This window comes from Camellia sinensis, chromosome 14, assembly GCF_055761805.1.
Source record: "Camellia sinensis isolate YWXY chromosome 14, ASM5576180v1, whole genome shotgun sequence".
Taxonomy (NCBI): domain Eukaryota; kingdom Viridiplantae; phylum Streptophyta; class Magnoliopsida; order Ericales; family Theaceae; genus Camellia; species Camellia sinensis.
In genome coordinates, this window is record NC_138974.1 from 69261414 (window position 1) to 69276888 (window position 15475).

The following is a 15475-nucleotide window of genomic DNA, read 5'->3' on the forward strand; positions in this document are numbered from 1 at the left end:
TCACATTTGCATTTTGGGTGTTACAAGTATACAACCAAACCTGTTATGTCATTCACAATCACATCCAATTTCACATTTACCATCACATAAACATAACCTTTCGCATTCACATAACCACATTCACATTTGTATTTCACATTCGCAAAAAAGGGCAGTCATACATTCACATTTTCTTTTTGGGTGTTACAAGTATACAACCAGACCTATTCTGTCATTCACATTCGCATTCCCTGCCATAATCACCATCACATTTACATACAACTTCACACTCACTCAACCAGTTTCACATTTGCAATTTCACACTCCCTAATACAAGTACCAAACACTGCCATATATTCACAAACACAATCTGTGTATTAGAAATGAACAACTCACATCGTTTATGGCATTACCATTCACATTAACCTCACATTACAAGCCACATTACCAATTACATTCACTTTTACGCAACCACATTCACACTTATGTAGCCGACATTCCTACCGCCCTTAAATTCCTATTGACATTACTGAATGACACATAAAGCCATATTAACAAAATAAAGTGCATACCAAAAAAAAACAATTAACCATTGTTGCCTATTCCCACAACAAAATACACTAATCAGTAATCCATATTGACAATGTAACTAAAAACATCAAAAACTTCCAATTTTTCCTATACTAGTAAACCTTTTATACTATTCCAAAACAAATAAAGTGTGATTATATACCCAATATATAGCGATCCCGGGTTTACCCTTGTTGTACAGTGATCCGGACATGTGTCCGTGAATGTTGGTAGTTGTTTATTTTCTAGTTTGCATCCTCTTTACTTTGTATATTGGGTTATGGGATGTGTTGGGCAGGTTTGTACAGGTTGGTTGTGCTTGGGAGCCTAGTGTTGCTGCCCAGATTTTTGGTCCTTCGCTCGAGCGAGGAGTTTGTCGCTCGAGCGAGCGTGGTGTTGCACCTGGTTCTGGACCTGAGAGTTGTAGTTTCTGGCTCGAGCGAGCTTTTCGTGGCTCGAGCGGTCTGGGTTTTTCTTCGCTCGATCGAGAACTTCTTGGCTCGAGCGAGAGTTTTCTGTGTCTGGTCGCTCGAGCGACCAATCCTTCGCTCGAGCGAGAGTGTTTTATATCAGCGGACAGCAGCGTCTTAAACATCACTTTTTCAGTCCCTTTCTTTGAGCAAAACCTAAATTCGACACTCTCTCTTCCTAAACTTACACTCTCTCTAAGATTTGATCTCCCTAGGGTGTGAATCTAGCCTAGGGCCTTTGTTAAAAAGATAGAGGGCGTTGAGAGCTTCAATTTAATCTGAAAAAGTTTGGATTTGGAGCAAGTTGATCTTGGAGTCTTCATCTCCTTTTGGGCTAAAACTTCAAGGTAGGGATATCCTACTCCTCTCTATGGGTTTTGTCTTTGAATTTTGGTATTTTGAGATGTTGGGCTTGGTTTGGTAATTTTGTGAAAGTTTGGGGCTTTTGTGCAATTATACGAAAGTTGGGGTTTTATTCATAATAAACCTAGATGCATGTTAGGCATGAAAAAAATGGAATGATTGTTGAATCATTGATGAAAATGGGACCTAAGGGTTGAAATGGTAATTATGGAAAATGGCCTAATTACATTGTTTAATTAATTGGGATAATTGATTGGTGAGAAATGAGGAAATGAAATGTTGATTGAATATCCATTTGTGCATTTATTTTCTGTTTAGAAATAACTGCTTTGGGCTATCGGTGGAGGATAGTCGTGATTGTTGTAGACAATGCATGATGATTAAGTAAACGGAAACTAATCAATGGAATGTGTCATGGAACTTGACAGTTGATAGAATACATTAATTGTATGTATTGTGTGATTGTATATAGAACCAATGTGTTTATATACGTTATGTGTAGAGGAGGAGATAGGGGATGTACTCCGCGGTTTAGGGGAAGATAGGGGATGTACCTCTAAACCGGATAGGTATTGGGAGGAGATAGGGGATGAACTCCGTAGACAGAGCTCATATGCTTGTCTAGAGAAGTAAAGATAGAGCTCATATGCTTATCTTTGTGAAGTGTGGATACAGCTTGTATGCTTATCTGTGGATATTGTTGATATACATATCTGTTGTAGAATGTGGATACAGCTTGTATGCTTATCTGTGGATATTGTTGATATACATATCTGTTGAGAATGTGAGATATAGTTTTTATACATATCTGTGGAAATGATAATAGAGCTAGCATGCTTATCTATTGAAAAGGGAAAATGAAAAGTAATAGGGACTTGTAAGTCGTTGACATAAATATGTAATTTATGCGATTGTATCAGTGTTGACCAACTATCAATTGCTAATGTTTTAGTCATTGTCCATGGTTGGTTTAGTGTATTTCTACTGGGCTGTGGCTCACCCTATATGGGAATATCATTTTCAGGTGCAGGAAGCATGCCACCTCCAAGGACATAGCTGGGAGGCTAGTGGCGGGCATAGTTTTGTCGTTTTACTTTTTGATGTATTACATGTAATTTCAAGCCAAGGGCTTAATGTGTAAACGAGTTAGAACTCTTTGTTGAATCCAAGTGTTAACTTGGAAAGCTGTAAGCCCGTAGGGCATTTTGTTATGAGGTTAACATGTAATACTTATGTAATGGAACTCTAATGAATGAAAGAATGTGGTTAGTTTATATGTAAATGTATGTCTTATTAGATGGGTTTATTGTTGTTTTTTTGAGGGCGTTACAACTTGGTATCAGAGCGTACCGGGTTCGAATACTTTGGGTACGTGGGAAGTGATTAGGATCACAATGGGTTTGTCTCGCTTGATAGAGACTTAGATGTGGTATCATATGCTATGTGCTTAAGTGATAACATGCTTATGTGACTATGTGGGTATGGGATTTAATTTCTGGGATGTTGATTGGATCCTTGAGTTTCTGGGAGTCTTGTTGGAAAAGCACTTGATCAATGCTGTTTCTAACCGGAACTCTAGTAACGTCTTGGGACTATCATTATCCGGAAATGAAATTCGTAAGTGCTTATGTGTTTATGTGCTTATGTGGAGTGAATTACACTTGTCCATGCATTAGGACGTGAGTGTTTAGTTTCGGCACACCTATGAATGTGCTAACGTTCTGTGTTACCTTTATTAGGATGTCAGGACGAGGAAGAGGTGCTAGGCGTGGTAGACCTGCGAGGCAGGAAGTACCGTCACAGGGTGAGATTCCGGTAGTGCAGGAGGGAGTGGGGCAGGCCAATGTGGCCGAACCAGTGGGTCAGCAGGCTATGGGTGCCTTGGCCAGAGAGATAGCAGGAGCTTTGGGTATTCTTAGAGCTGGGAATCAGGCAGCTGAGGCAGGGCCTTCTTTCTTGAAGAGGGAGTTCTTCCGGTGTAATCCGGACGAGTTTATCGGGGATCCTAAAGAGCCGCTTAAGGCAGATGAATGGCTCGAACAGACAACGAAGACGTTTGAGATGCTTGGCATCGAGGACGGAGCACTGAAAGTGACCTTGGCATCCTTCCAGCTGAAGGGAGATGCGGGTCAATGGTGGAAGTACGAGAAAGCTCGTGTTGGGGGTACTTGGGAGGCGTTTATAAATGCTTTTCAGGAGAGGTTTTTGTCTGCAGTAGCTAGGGAGAAGCTGAGGGATCAGTTTAGCCGGCTTAATCAGCAGGGCTTGTCAGTGGCCGAGTTTGAGGCTACCTTTACTAGTCTGTCCAGGTTCGCACCTGAACTGGTGGCGTCTGAGGAACGCCGTTGTTATGAGTTTGAGCGGAAGTTGAGGCGGGGCCTCAAGTTGAGAGTTGGTGGGTCCTATATCCGGGAGTATAGACACCTGGTAGATACTGCAGCTCATATGGAGCTTATGATGCAGGAGGAGGATGAGGGGCAGAGAGGCTCCAAGAGGAGCCAAGATAGTCAGAGTGATGGCAGGAGGCAGAGGGGTTCTAACCCTCAGCAGTCGCAGGGTGGTGTGGCTAGATCGACCTTCCCAGTGCCGAGTGTAGGCTCAGGGAGAGGTGGTCAGGGGGATTTCACTTGTTACAAGTGTGGCCAGTTGGGTCACAAGGTTTCTGTTTGCCCGCAGAAGGGTGGAGGTCAGAAAGCTGCTTCTTCTTCAGCTAGACCGCAGAGTCAGAGTTTGGGTAGAGGGCAGCTCTTGACTTGTTATCAGTGTGGACAACCTGGGCACCTGAAAAGGTTTTGCCCACAGTTGAGTGCCACTTCGGGAGCGTCTGGTTCTAGGCAGACGCAGGGTTTTCAGCCAGCTCAGTCTGTGCAGGCCTCGAGGGCCAATCCGGGAGTTTCGTCATCCCAGTCTGTGCAGCAGTCTTTTGCTCCGAGAGGTGAGCAGGTAGACCAGGGGCCTACGGGGCGCGTGTATGCCGTTACCGCGCAGGATTTAGTACCGACTCCATCAGTAGTGAGAGGTACTTTTCTGTTTTGCAACTCGGTTGCTAATGTGTTGATAGACACGGGTGCATCTCATTCTTTTGTATCTGCTGCATTTGCATCTGTTTTGAAATTGGAGTTAGCACAGTTAGCATCTCCTATTTGTGTGGTATCGCCTTTGGGTGGTGAGTTGATCCTGAAACAGGGTGTTAGAGGATGTGATATAGAGGTCGCCGACTATAGGCTTCCTTTTCCGTTTGTTGTCATGCCCATGAAGGGCTTTGATGTTATTTTGGGTATGGACTGGTTATCGTCATACCGGGCTGTTATTGATTGCTACCGCCAGAGGGTCACGTTATGTACCTTGAGCGGGGAGTGGTTCCATTTCTTGGGAGACCGGGTTGGTAGTGTTTTGCCACCGGGGTATGATTCGCGAGGGCGAAGTGAGCTTAGTGGTTTACTTGCTAGCTTTGAGAGTAGCGAGTGTGTTGAGACTCAGAATGTGTTGCCAAGGGTGGTTTGTGAGTATTCGGATGTCTTTCCCGAAGATCTTGTTAGTTTGCCACCTCACCGAGAGATAGAGTTCTCTATTGATTTAGTGCCTGGTACGGCGCCGATTTCTATGGCACCTTACCGTTTTGCTCCAGCAGAGTTGGTTGAGTTGAAAGTTCAGCTCCAGGAATTGCTAGATAAGGGTTTTGTTCGCCCTAGTGTTTCGCCGTGGGGAGCACCGGCCCTCTTTGTTAAAAAGAAAGATGGTGCCTTGAGACTGTGTATTGACTATCAGAAGTTGAATCGGGCTACGGTTAAGAATAAGTATCCTATGCCCCGTATAGATGATTTGTTTGACCAGTTGAAGGGTTTCCGTTGTTTCTCTAAGATAGACTTGAGATCGGGTTACCATCAGTTGAGGGTCAGGGAGGAGGATGTTTCTAAGACAGCATTCCGTACGCGGTATGGCCATTACGAGTTTCTGGTGATGCCATTTGGGCTTACCAATGCACCGGCAGTCTTTATGGACTTGATGAACCGGATTTTCCGGGAGTTCTTAGACCGATTTGTGGTCGTCTTCGTGGACGACATTCTTATTTATTCGCCTACTGAGGAGGAGCACGAGGAACACTTGAGAGTGGTGCTTGAATTGCTTAGAGCCCATAGGCTATATGTCAAGTTTGGGAAGTGTGAGTTCTGGCTGAGGGAAGTCAAATTCTTAGGCCACGTGGTATCCGGGGAAGGGGTGTCTGTGGATACATCCAAGGTTGAGGCAGTGCAGGATTGGGCACAGCCTAAGAGTGTGTTTGAGATCCGCAGTTTTCTGGGATTAGCTGGGTATTACCGTCGGTTTGTGAAAGATTTCTCCAGGTTAGCGTCACCATTGACTAGACTGACTAGGAAGGGAGTCAAGTTTGTGTGGAGTGAGACTTGTGAAAAGTCGTTCCAAGAGCTGAAAGTTAGATTGACCACCGCTCCGGTGTTGATTATTCCGGAAAGAGGGTTGGGTTATGCGGTTTATTGTGATGCCTCACGAGAGGGTTTGGGTTGTGTGTTGATGCAAGAGGGGAAAGTGGTAGCTTATGGCTCACGTCAGTTGAAAATACATGAGAAGAATTACCCCACACACGACCTAGAATTAGCGGCTGTGATCTTTGCCTTGAAAATTTGGAGGCACTACCTTTATGGTGAGAAGTTCGAGGTGTTCTCGGACCACAAGAGTTTGAAGTATCTGTTTACACAGAGAGACTTGAATCTGAGGCAGAGGAGATGGATGGAGTTCATCGAGGATTATGATTTTGAGTTGCATTATCATCCGGGAAAGGCCAATGTTGTGGCCGATGCCCTTAGTAGGAAATCTATTAGTGATGTAGCTTGTATAGCCATCCGGGAATGGGAGATGTTGGGAGCACTTGGCGAGTTTGATTTGCTACTGGGCGAATCTGTTGAGACTGCGGCTTTGTTTTCTGTTGTTGCGCAGCCTACACTTTTGATTAGAGTGTTAGAGGCACAGAGAGGTGACCTTGAGGTAGAATCCCTCCGAGAGAAGATCTCCAGTGGGAAAGTTGAGAAGGGTTTGACGGTGTATCCCGACCTGAGTGTGAGATACCGAGACCGTTTGTTTGTACCGGAGGCTTGCCGAGAGGAAGTACTCCGAGAGTTTCACCATTCGCGCCTTGCGGTGCATCCGGGAGGTACTAAGATGTATCAGGATTTGGGTCGCCAGTTTTGGTGGCGGGGTATGAAGAGAGATGTGGCTGTTTTCGTATCGAAATGCCTTACTTGCCAGCAAGTGAAGGCCGAGCATCAGAGGCCAGCGGGTTTGTTGCAACCCTTGCCTATTGCCGAGTGGAAATGGGAGCATGTCACTATGGACTTCGTTGTAGGTCTTCCGAGGACTCAACGGGGTAGTGATGCTATTTGGGTGGTTGTAGACCGGTTGACTAAGTCGGTGCACTTTATTCCTATGCGCGTGAGAGATTCGGTAGATCATCTTGCCGATTTGTATATTCGGGACGTAGTGAGATTGCACGGGGTCCCAGTGACGATCGTCTCAGATAGAGATCCTCGTTTTACTGCTAGGTTGTGGCAGAGTTTGCAGAGTGCCTTGGGCACTAAGTTGACCTTTAGTACGGCTTATCATCCTCAGACTGACGGGCAGTCCGAGCGTACTATTCAGATCCTCGAGGATATGCTTCGGGGTTGTGTCCTGGACTTCAGTGGGACGTGGGAGAGGCACTTGCCATTGGTAGAGTTTGCCTACAACAACAGTTTTCAGTCTAGCATCGGTATGGCACCGTTTGAGGCCTTGTATGGCCGACCGTGTAGGTCTCCAGTTTGTTGGGCCGAGGTGGGTGATGCACCTTTGTTGGGTCCGGAGTTGGTGAGGGAGACGACGGAGAAAGTTGAACTTATCCGTAGGAGGCTTGTTACAGCCCAGAGTCGACAAAAGAGTTATGCCGACCGTAGGAGGAGGCCTTTGGCGTTTGAGGTAGGTGATCATGTCTTTCTGAAGATATCACCTAGGCGAGGCTTGATGAGGTTTGGGAAGAGTGGGAAGTTATCCCCTCGGTTTATTGGTCCTTTTGAGATCCTTGAGAGGATAGGTGAGGTTGCTTATCGGTTAGCCTTACCGCCGCAGTTGTCCGGAGTACATGACGTGTTTCATGTGAGTATGCTTCGGAAATATGAGCCAGATCCATCACATGTGTTGGATTGGACCGATTTAGAGGTAGATGAGGATGCCTCGTATGAGGAGAGACCGGTTCGGGTCTTGGATAGGCGGGATCAGGTCCTGCGTGGCAAGACCATTCCTTTGGTGAAAGTCTTGTGGAAACATCACGGAGTGGAGGAAGCCACTTGGGAACGTGAGTTGGAAGTCCGAGAGAAATATCCGGACTTGTTTATTGATATGTAATTTTGTATTTAAATTTTACATTTTGTTGAACTTAAGAGCTTTTATATATGTCTTAAGTTGTGAAACATTGAAAATGTTTTGGTTATTGGAAGTATGTTTTGGAACTTGCCTCATATGGAAGTTGAATGTAACATTATAGGTGTTAAGTATATTGTTGACATTGGAAAGTTAGTGCATAATGTTTATGCATGTTAATAATACATATGTTGTTTACATATTGTGATGTGTCTCTTGTTAAAGGGATGGGATGACCGGTAATGGGTCGAATTGTTGAATGTTAAATTGTAACATTGTTCAAAATGGAGGAAAACCTGTTTTTGAAAACTTGTGCTTAATTTCGGGGACGAAATTCTTTAAGGGGGGGAGGTTATAGCGATCCCGGGTTTACCCTTGTTGTACAGTGATCCGGACATGTGTCCGTGAATGTTGGTAGTTGTTTATTTTCTAGTTTGCATCCTCTTTACTTTGTATATTGGGTTATGGGATGTGTTGGGCAGGTTTGTACAGGTTGGTTGTGCTTGGGAGCCTAGTGTTGCTGCCCAGATTTTTGGTCCTTCGCTCGAGCGAGGAGTTTGTCGCTCGAGCGAGCGTGGTGTTGCACCTGGTTCTGGACCTGAGAGTTGTAGTTTCTGGCTCGAGCGAGCTTTTCGTGGCTCGAGCGGTCTGGGTTTTTCTTCGCTCGATCGAGAACTTCTTGGCTCGAGCGAGAGTTTTCTGTGTCTGGTCGCTCGAGCGACCAATCCTTCGCTCGAGCGAGAGTGTTTTATATCAGCGGACAGCAGCGTCTTAAACATCACTTTTTCAGTCCCTTTCTTTGAGCAAAACCTAAATTCGACACTCTCTCTTCCTAAACTTACACTCTCTCTAAGATTTGATCTCCCTAGGGTGTGAATCTAGCCTAGGGCCTTTGTTAAAAAGATAGAGGGCGTTGAGAGCTTCAATTTAATCTGAAAAAGTTTGGATTTGGAGCAAGTTGATCTTGGAGTCTTCATCTCCTTTTGGGCTAAAACTTCAAGGTAGGGATATCCTACTCCTCTCTATGGGTTTTGTCTTTGAATTTTGGTATTTTGAGATGTTGGGCTTGGTTTGGTAATTTTGTGAAAGTTTGGGGCTTTTGTGCAATTATACGAAAGTTGGGGTTTTATTCATAATAAACCTAGATGCATGTTAGGCATGAAAAAAATGGAATGATTGTTGAATCATTGATGAAAATGGGACCTAAGGGTTGAAATGGTAATTATGGAAAATGGCCTAATTACATTGTTTAATTAATTGGGATAATTGATTGGTGAGAAATGAGGAAATGAAATGTTGATTGAATATCCATTTGTGCATTTATTTTCTGTTTAGAAATAACTGCTTTGGGCTATCGGTGGAGGATAGTCGTGATTGTTGTAGACAATGCATGATGATTAAGTAAACGGAAACTAATCAATGGAATGTGTCATGGAACTTGACAGTTGATAGAATACATTAATTGTATGTATTGTGTGATTGTATATAGAACCAATGTGTTTATATACGTTATGTGTAGAGGAGGAGATAGGGGATGTACTCCGCGGTTTAGGGGAAGATAGGGGATGTACCTCTAAACCGGATAGGTATTGGGAGGAGATAGGGGATGAACTCCGTAGACAGAGCTCATATGCTTGTCTAGAGAAGTAAAGATAGAGCTCATATGCTTATCTTTGTGAAGTGTGGATACAGCTTGTATGCTTATCTGTGGATATTGTTGATATACATATCTGTTGTAGAATGTGGATACAGCTTGTATGCTTATCTGTGGATATTGTTGATATACATATCTGTTGAGAATGTGAGATATAGTTTTTATACATATCTGTGGAAATGATAATAGAGCTAGCATGCTTATCTATTGAAAAGGGAAAATGAAAAGTAATAGGGACTTGTAAGTCGTTGACATAAATATGTAATTTATGCGATTGTATCAGTGTTGACCAACTATCAATTGCTAATGTTTTAGTCATTGTCCATGGTTGGTTTAGTGTATTTCTACTGGGCTGTGGCTCACCCTATATGGGAATATCATTTTCAGGTGCAGGAAGCATGCCACCTCCAAGGACATAGCTGGGAGGCTAGTGGCGGGCATAGTTTTGTCGTTTTACTTTTTGATGTATTACATGTAATTTCAAGCCAAGGGCTTAATGTGTAAACGAGTTAGAACTCTTTGTTGAATCCAAGTGTTAACTTGGAAAGCTGTAAGCCCGTAGGGCATTTTGTTATGAGGTTAACATGTAATACTTATGTAATGGAACTCTAATGAATGAAAGAATGTGGTTAGTTTATATGTAAATGTATGTCTTATTAGATGGGTTTATTGTTGTTTTTTTGAGGGCGTTACACAATATATCAAATCTGCACCCATATACCACCATCAGAAGATAGTCAATTGCCAGGCACAAATGACCTTCTCTTGTCATTCACAAATGACTTCACCATACCGGCTCGCATTGTTTTGCAGCTCTCCCCTCCCATTGACTTGTTAACATCTAGGTGACGCACAAGTTGTTTCATAATGAAGCATACTATAATTTCACAATCATTCCTATTACAAAAATTTAAGTCATTAGTAACAATGTCAAAATAGGCCACATGCAATGTACGGAAACATGGATGGCATACGTTGCAAAGAAACATAACAAACTTATGAGTCTGGTTTTTGTTGTGGACAGTAATCAACCACTAGAAGTAGGGGTGTACACGGCCCGAATTGGTTCGGTTCTAAGAAAATCTAAGAACCAAACCAATCCTAACGGTTCTGGGATTTTGAAAACCAGACCAAACCATTATACTTGTAAAACCGGACCAGAACCAAACCGAAATAACGGTTCAGTTGCGGTTTGATTCACGATTTCAAAATTTTCTATGTATAAAAATAAATTGTTAATATTAGCAAAATAATTACTCAAACTGATTACATTTAACCCATGATAAAATCCTAATATCATTAAAATTATAAAAAGCCAATTAATAAAAATAAAACTTGATATGATAATAACCATTACATATCATTGAAATTTGAAATCATCCAATCATCCAAAAGCATTGAAAAACATTCTAAACATTGTAAACAGTCAATAGAAACTTTTTCAAATAAAAAACAACAAAAACATAAGACAAGTTAAACAATATGGATGCAAATACAGCAGCCAAAAGACTCTTAACAGCAACAAAAGAGAGCATTCCAAGTTTCCAGCAGCAACAAAATGGAAACATTAACAGCAACCAGCAACATTAGCAACCCAGCAACACAGCAACAGTGCTCTTTTCCAACTTTTCAAGAGCCAAATCATCCTCTATTAGTCAGAAATCACATTCAGAGACACAACATTTAGAGCTGAAATTGCAAAAAATGATAACATTAATTTAAAATGAAGTGCACAATACATCAAAATAAATTTCATAACAAAATACCAAATCAATATTACCTTGTTCAAGTTCTTCAATGTCCGCAATATTTTCTTCTACTTCAAGTGGGAGTGGTGAAGCACGCAACCAATCCTGCAAACAAATCAAGCATTCTACAAGCTTGAGAGTAAGAGAACTACGAAATTGGTCAATGACATGACCTCCTATATACTAAAGGCAGCCTCTGAGGCAATAGTGGATACGGGAATGGTCAAAATATCCCGGGCAACTTGAGAAAGAATTTTATATCTAGAGGAATTCACTTTCCACCAATTCAAAATTTCAAAATATGAGTTTGGGCCTTCCTTTTCACAAGCATCTTCCAAATATTTATCCACTTCTGACTTTCCACCATCACATTCTTCTTGTGCCAAATGTTTTTGAAACTTTGATTTGAGAGACATTAACTGTTTACTTGCTCCACTAATTAGTTGATCAACTTCAACACAAGTTTGGTTAGAAGAAGAACACATTCCAAATTCAAGCTTTTGATACTCATGATAAATTTGATTCAATGCCTCTCTTACCTTTTTTGTAAGCTTAGTCACAGTGGCAGCTTCATGAAGTTCAGAGTAACAAAAACTAACATATCTCAACTTACAACAGGGATCCAACACAACAGAAATCAACAACAACATGTTCACTTGTTCAATTTTTCTCCAATACTTATCAAACTTGCTCTTCGTTTTCATAGCCATTACACTTAAAGAAGGATCCAAACTCTTTGCACATTCAGATAAGAAACCTGCAATTGCACAAACTTTAGTAAAATACATAGTAGAAGTAACGTACAAAGAACCAGACAAATGAATAGTGGCATCATAGAATTTTTCCAAAAATGAAGTAAAATGCCTAGCATCATCCCAATCTTTGGTGGTAGGAGGTATATCATTAAGTTCTAAGCAAAAATGTGGATCCTCATCTTCTAATCTTTCAAAAGCTTTTTGAAACTTGAGTGCAGTATTTAACATGAGAAAAGTAGAATTCCATCGTGTTTGAACATCTAAACACAAAGAACTCTTATGATTAATCCTCTCATTCTCTACACATGACTTAAAACGTTGCTCTCTTTGAGGAGAACTTCTAACATACTTCACAGCATCATGAATTCGAGTTACCGACCCTTTGACCCTTTGATTTCATTCAAGCCATCTTTCACAATTAAATTAATGATATGGGCACAACACCTCATGTGAAAAAAGCTCACCTTTTAAAATAAAGGCATCACTCTTTTTAGAGAACTTTCTCTTCAAATATGCAAGTGCAACATCATTAGCACTTGTATTATCAATAGTTAGTGTGCATAATTTCTCTATACCCCAATCAATCAAGCATGCCTCTACTGCCCTCCCAATTGCCTCACCTTTGTGGCTAGATATTACACAAAAGCTTATAATTCTTTTGTGTAATTTCCAGTCCTTATCGATGAAATGTGCTGTGAGGCACATGTAAGAAACATTTTGTAGGGAAGTCCATGAATCAGTAGTGAGACAAATTCTTTGATTTGATTTCATGAACAAATTCCTCAATTTCTTTTTCTCATTACTAAACAATGTCACACAATCCCTTACCACTGTAGTGCGTAAAAGTTTTCTGAAATTAGGTTGCATCACACTACAAAAGTGACGAAAACCTTCACGCTCAACAAACCTAAAAGGTAACTCATCTTTGACTATCATTTGAGCAAGTGCATCTCTGCATGCATCTTGTTCAAATTTCCACAGTCCAAGACTATTTTCAGAACCTTCTTCTTTAACTGACTGAAATGACAAGTTTTTTGTTTCTTTATCTCATGATTATAAGGACACTTCGAGCAATTAGCAACATGTTTTCTCAAAGTACTAGTCCCATTCTCACTTAACCATGCATATGTGTTATGACAATAATTACATTTAGCCCCTTCAGGTTTCTTGTACCCTTCCTTATAAATTTTTGTGAAATGAAGCCAAACCTCTGAACCTTTCTGACTCTTTTCTTTAGGATGGCGTACCTTTGTCTTAGAGGAAGACATAGAAGCATCAAGTTTATGCTCCACAGGGGTGCTACTGTTACCAGGATTTGCAATCTCTTCAACACTTGACATCTAACAAGAAACACAAATACGCAAATATATCAAATGACAGAATGTATAATAATCCCCAAAAAATCCCTAACTCAGCAAAATCCCTAAACTTCAAAAATCTCTAAAAAATCAAAAATTCCTTAGCTTGAAAAATCTCTAAAATAAAAAATCCCTTCATAAAATCATAAACATAAAGTGCATAAAAAAAATACCTAAATCATGACAATAATCATGCTTGTCACAAATTTTTAAAAAATGTCTTTATTGGCTTTATTGTTTCCCATTGATGCAATCATTGATATATATATATATATATATATTGTATCATATGAATCATCTCATCCATACTTTGTTTTGTCTTGTTAGTATTATGATAGGAGTGCTGCTAATAGAAGAGAAGCTGCCAATTAGCAAGTTATGTTTTGAAAATTAATTACTAGCAGTCAAGTTAGCAAGCTAAGTTGGTTAGATTAGCTAGCAGTCAAGTTATGTTTTGAATATTAATTTCTCTATTTTGGATGTTAGTTACCAATATGGGCAGGAATAGATATCAGAAAAAGGGTGTGGATTATTTTCTGAATCAGAACAGGAAAGCAAAATATATTTATATATTTAAGAAAAAAAAATCCTAACACAAAAATAAAAAAATTACTCACTGATCTCATACTGCGATTATGCAAGAGTGAATAGCCGATGGTATTGGAAAGCTGTTGGTGGCAAGATCATATACTAAAGGAGATAGTTGGCCAGATTTTGAGGTCCTCACAGTAACAATGGTGGAAGGTAGTGTTGTGATGAGATTGAGAGAGAGAGAGATGGTTGATGGCATGACTAGTATGTAGTATTCAAATAACAAGAGAGTGTGAGAGAAACGAAGAGACGAAGATGGAATCGAGGAGACGAATCTGAACTGAAGGCCAAGAAACGGTCGAGACCCTTCGAGTTCTCTCTCAAGAATGGCGTGAGTGAGTTGAATTTATGAACTAATGTTTATTAAATATCATATATATATATATATCTATATATTTTAAAATTCAATTCGGTTCGGTTCGGTTTGAACCATGATTTTTTCATAAAATCTGTTAACTGAACCGTTTTTATAGTTCTCAATATTTTTTAAACCGAAACCGAACCGGTTCTTAATAAAACCGAACCAAACCGTACGATTCAGTTTGGTTTGGTTCGGATTACCGGTTTAAATGGATTTTTGAACAGCCCTAACTAGAAGCTCCTTCACCAAGCCTTGTGTTTCAACTGTGCCCACCTTCAATCTGCGATTTATGTAATCCTCAAAGTAGGATTTCTACATTATTGTCAAATTTATATTACAATAATTAGTATTGTTGTCCAAAATAAAATACAAATAACACTGCAAGAAAGTAATTGATGTTTACTAAGCAGCAACGACGCTTCCCAGTAATGTTTGTCTTTCCTCCCATGTCTTGGTTTCATAGAGTTGTAATGCAACCAAAACCCCTCCTCAGTGTCATAAACCATTAGTGTCCAATGGTTATCTAAGTGGATTGGGAATTGAATATATCTGGCCTTTAGGGCATGCGGGGCACGCAATGCCAAGTACCTGTCACGTACATCTTCGGCCACATCTCTTATCGTAGGCTGCAGAGATTCATTTTGGAAATTTAAAATGACAAACTAAAAATGACAATATTCATTTCATCAGTTGCATGTCTTACCAAATATAATGTGCTGAAAATGTATGATTTTTCGTCATCCGCAAATTTAGGCCCCTTCATCTGCTGCTCGTACATCAGCATTTCCGCGTAGGCATCAATCATCTACGTGAAAAAGAAAACAATTTTTATTTTCCTTCCCTTGTATACATATACGTAAATTGCATTCTATGTGAAGGAGCTTCAGAAGTTTGATGAATAATTAGAAATACCATACTTACATTGCCTCGTAATGTCAGCCCCTTAACGATCGCCCGTATGTCATTGAAAGACACAAAGTTGGACACATGCGGTCCAGTCCAGGCTTGCGCACTACAATACATTTTTTGAACAATAAATTCATGTACAAATGCATAATGGTAAGAGCAAGTTGCATAACCTACCTGTCACCCCCTTTCTCATATGCTTCTTTAAGCTTGTCTTTCTCTTGCTTTGATAACAACTTCTAGATTGGTAAACGATTAGTCAAGTCGAACCGAGAAAATGTCTTATCTGGGTCTGCAATGTTGTTAACCTCAATG

General features: G+C 40.7%; 1 protein-coding gene across 1 annotated transcript; it reads right to left on the reverse strand.

Moving 5' to 3' along the window:
* Positions 1-11092: 11092 nt before the first annotated feature.
* LOC145807061 (zinc finger BED domain-containing protein RICESLEEPER 2-like) lies at positions 11093-15059 on the reverse strand. Its single transcript, XM_082904978.1, has 6 exons — positions 14958-15059; positions 13192-13284; positions 12444-12961; positions 11405-12332; positions 11222-11294; positions 11093-11130 (listed from the first exon to the last, which is right to left on the reverse strand). Exons 1-6 carry the CDS (start codon positions 15057-15059, stop codon positions 11093-11095), a joined length of 1752 nt encoding a protein of 583 aa, XP_082761104.1.
* Positions 15060-15475: the final 416 nt, after the last annotated feature.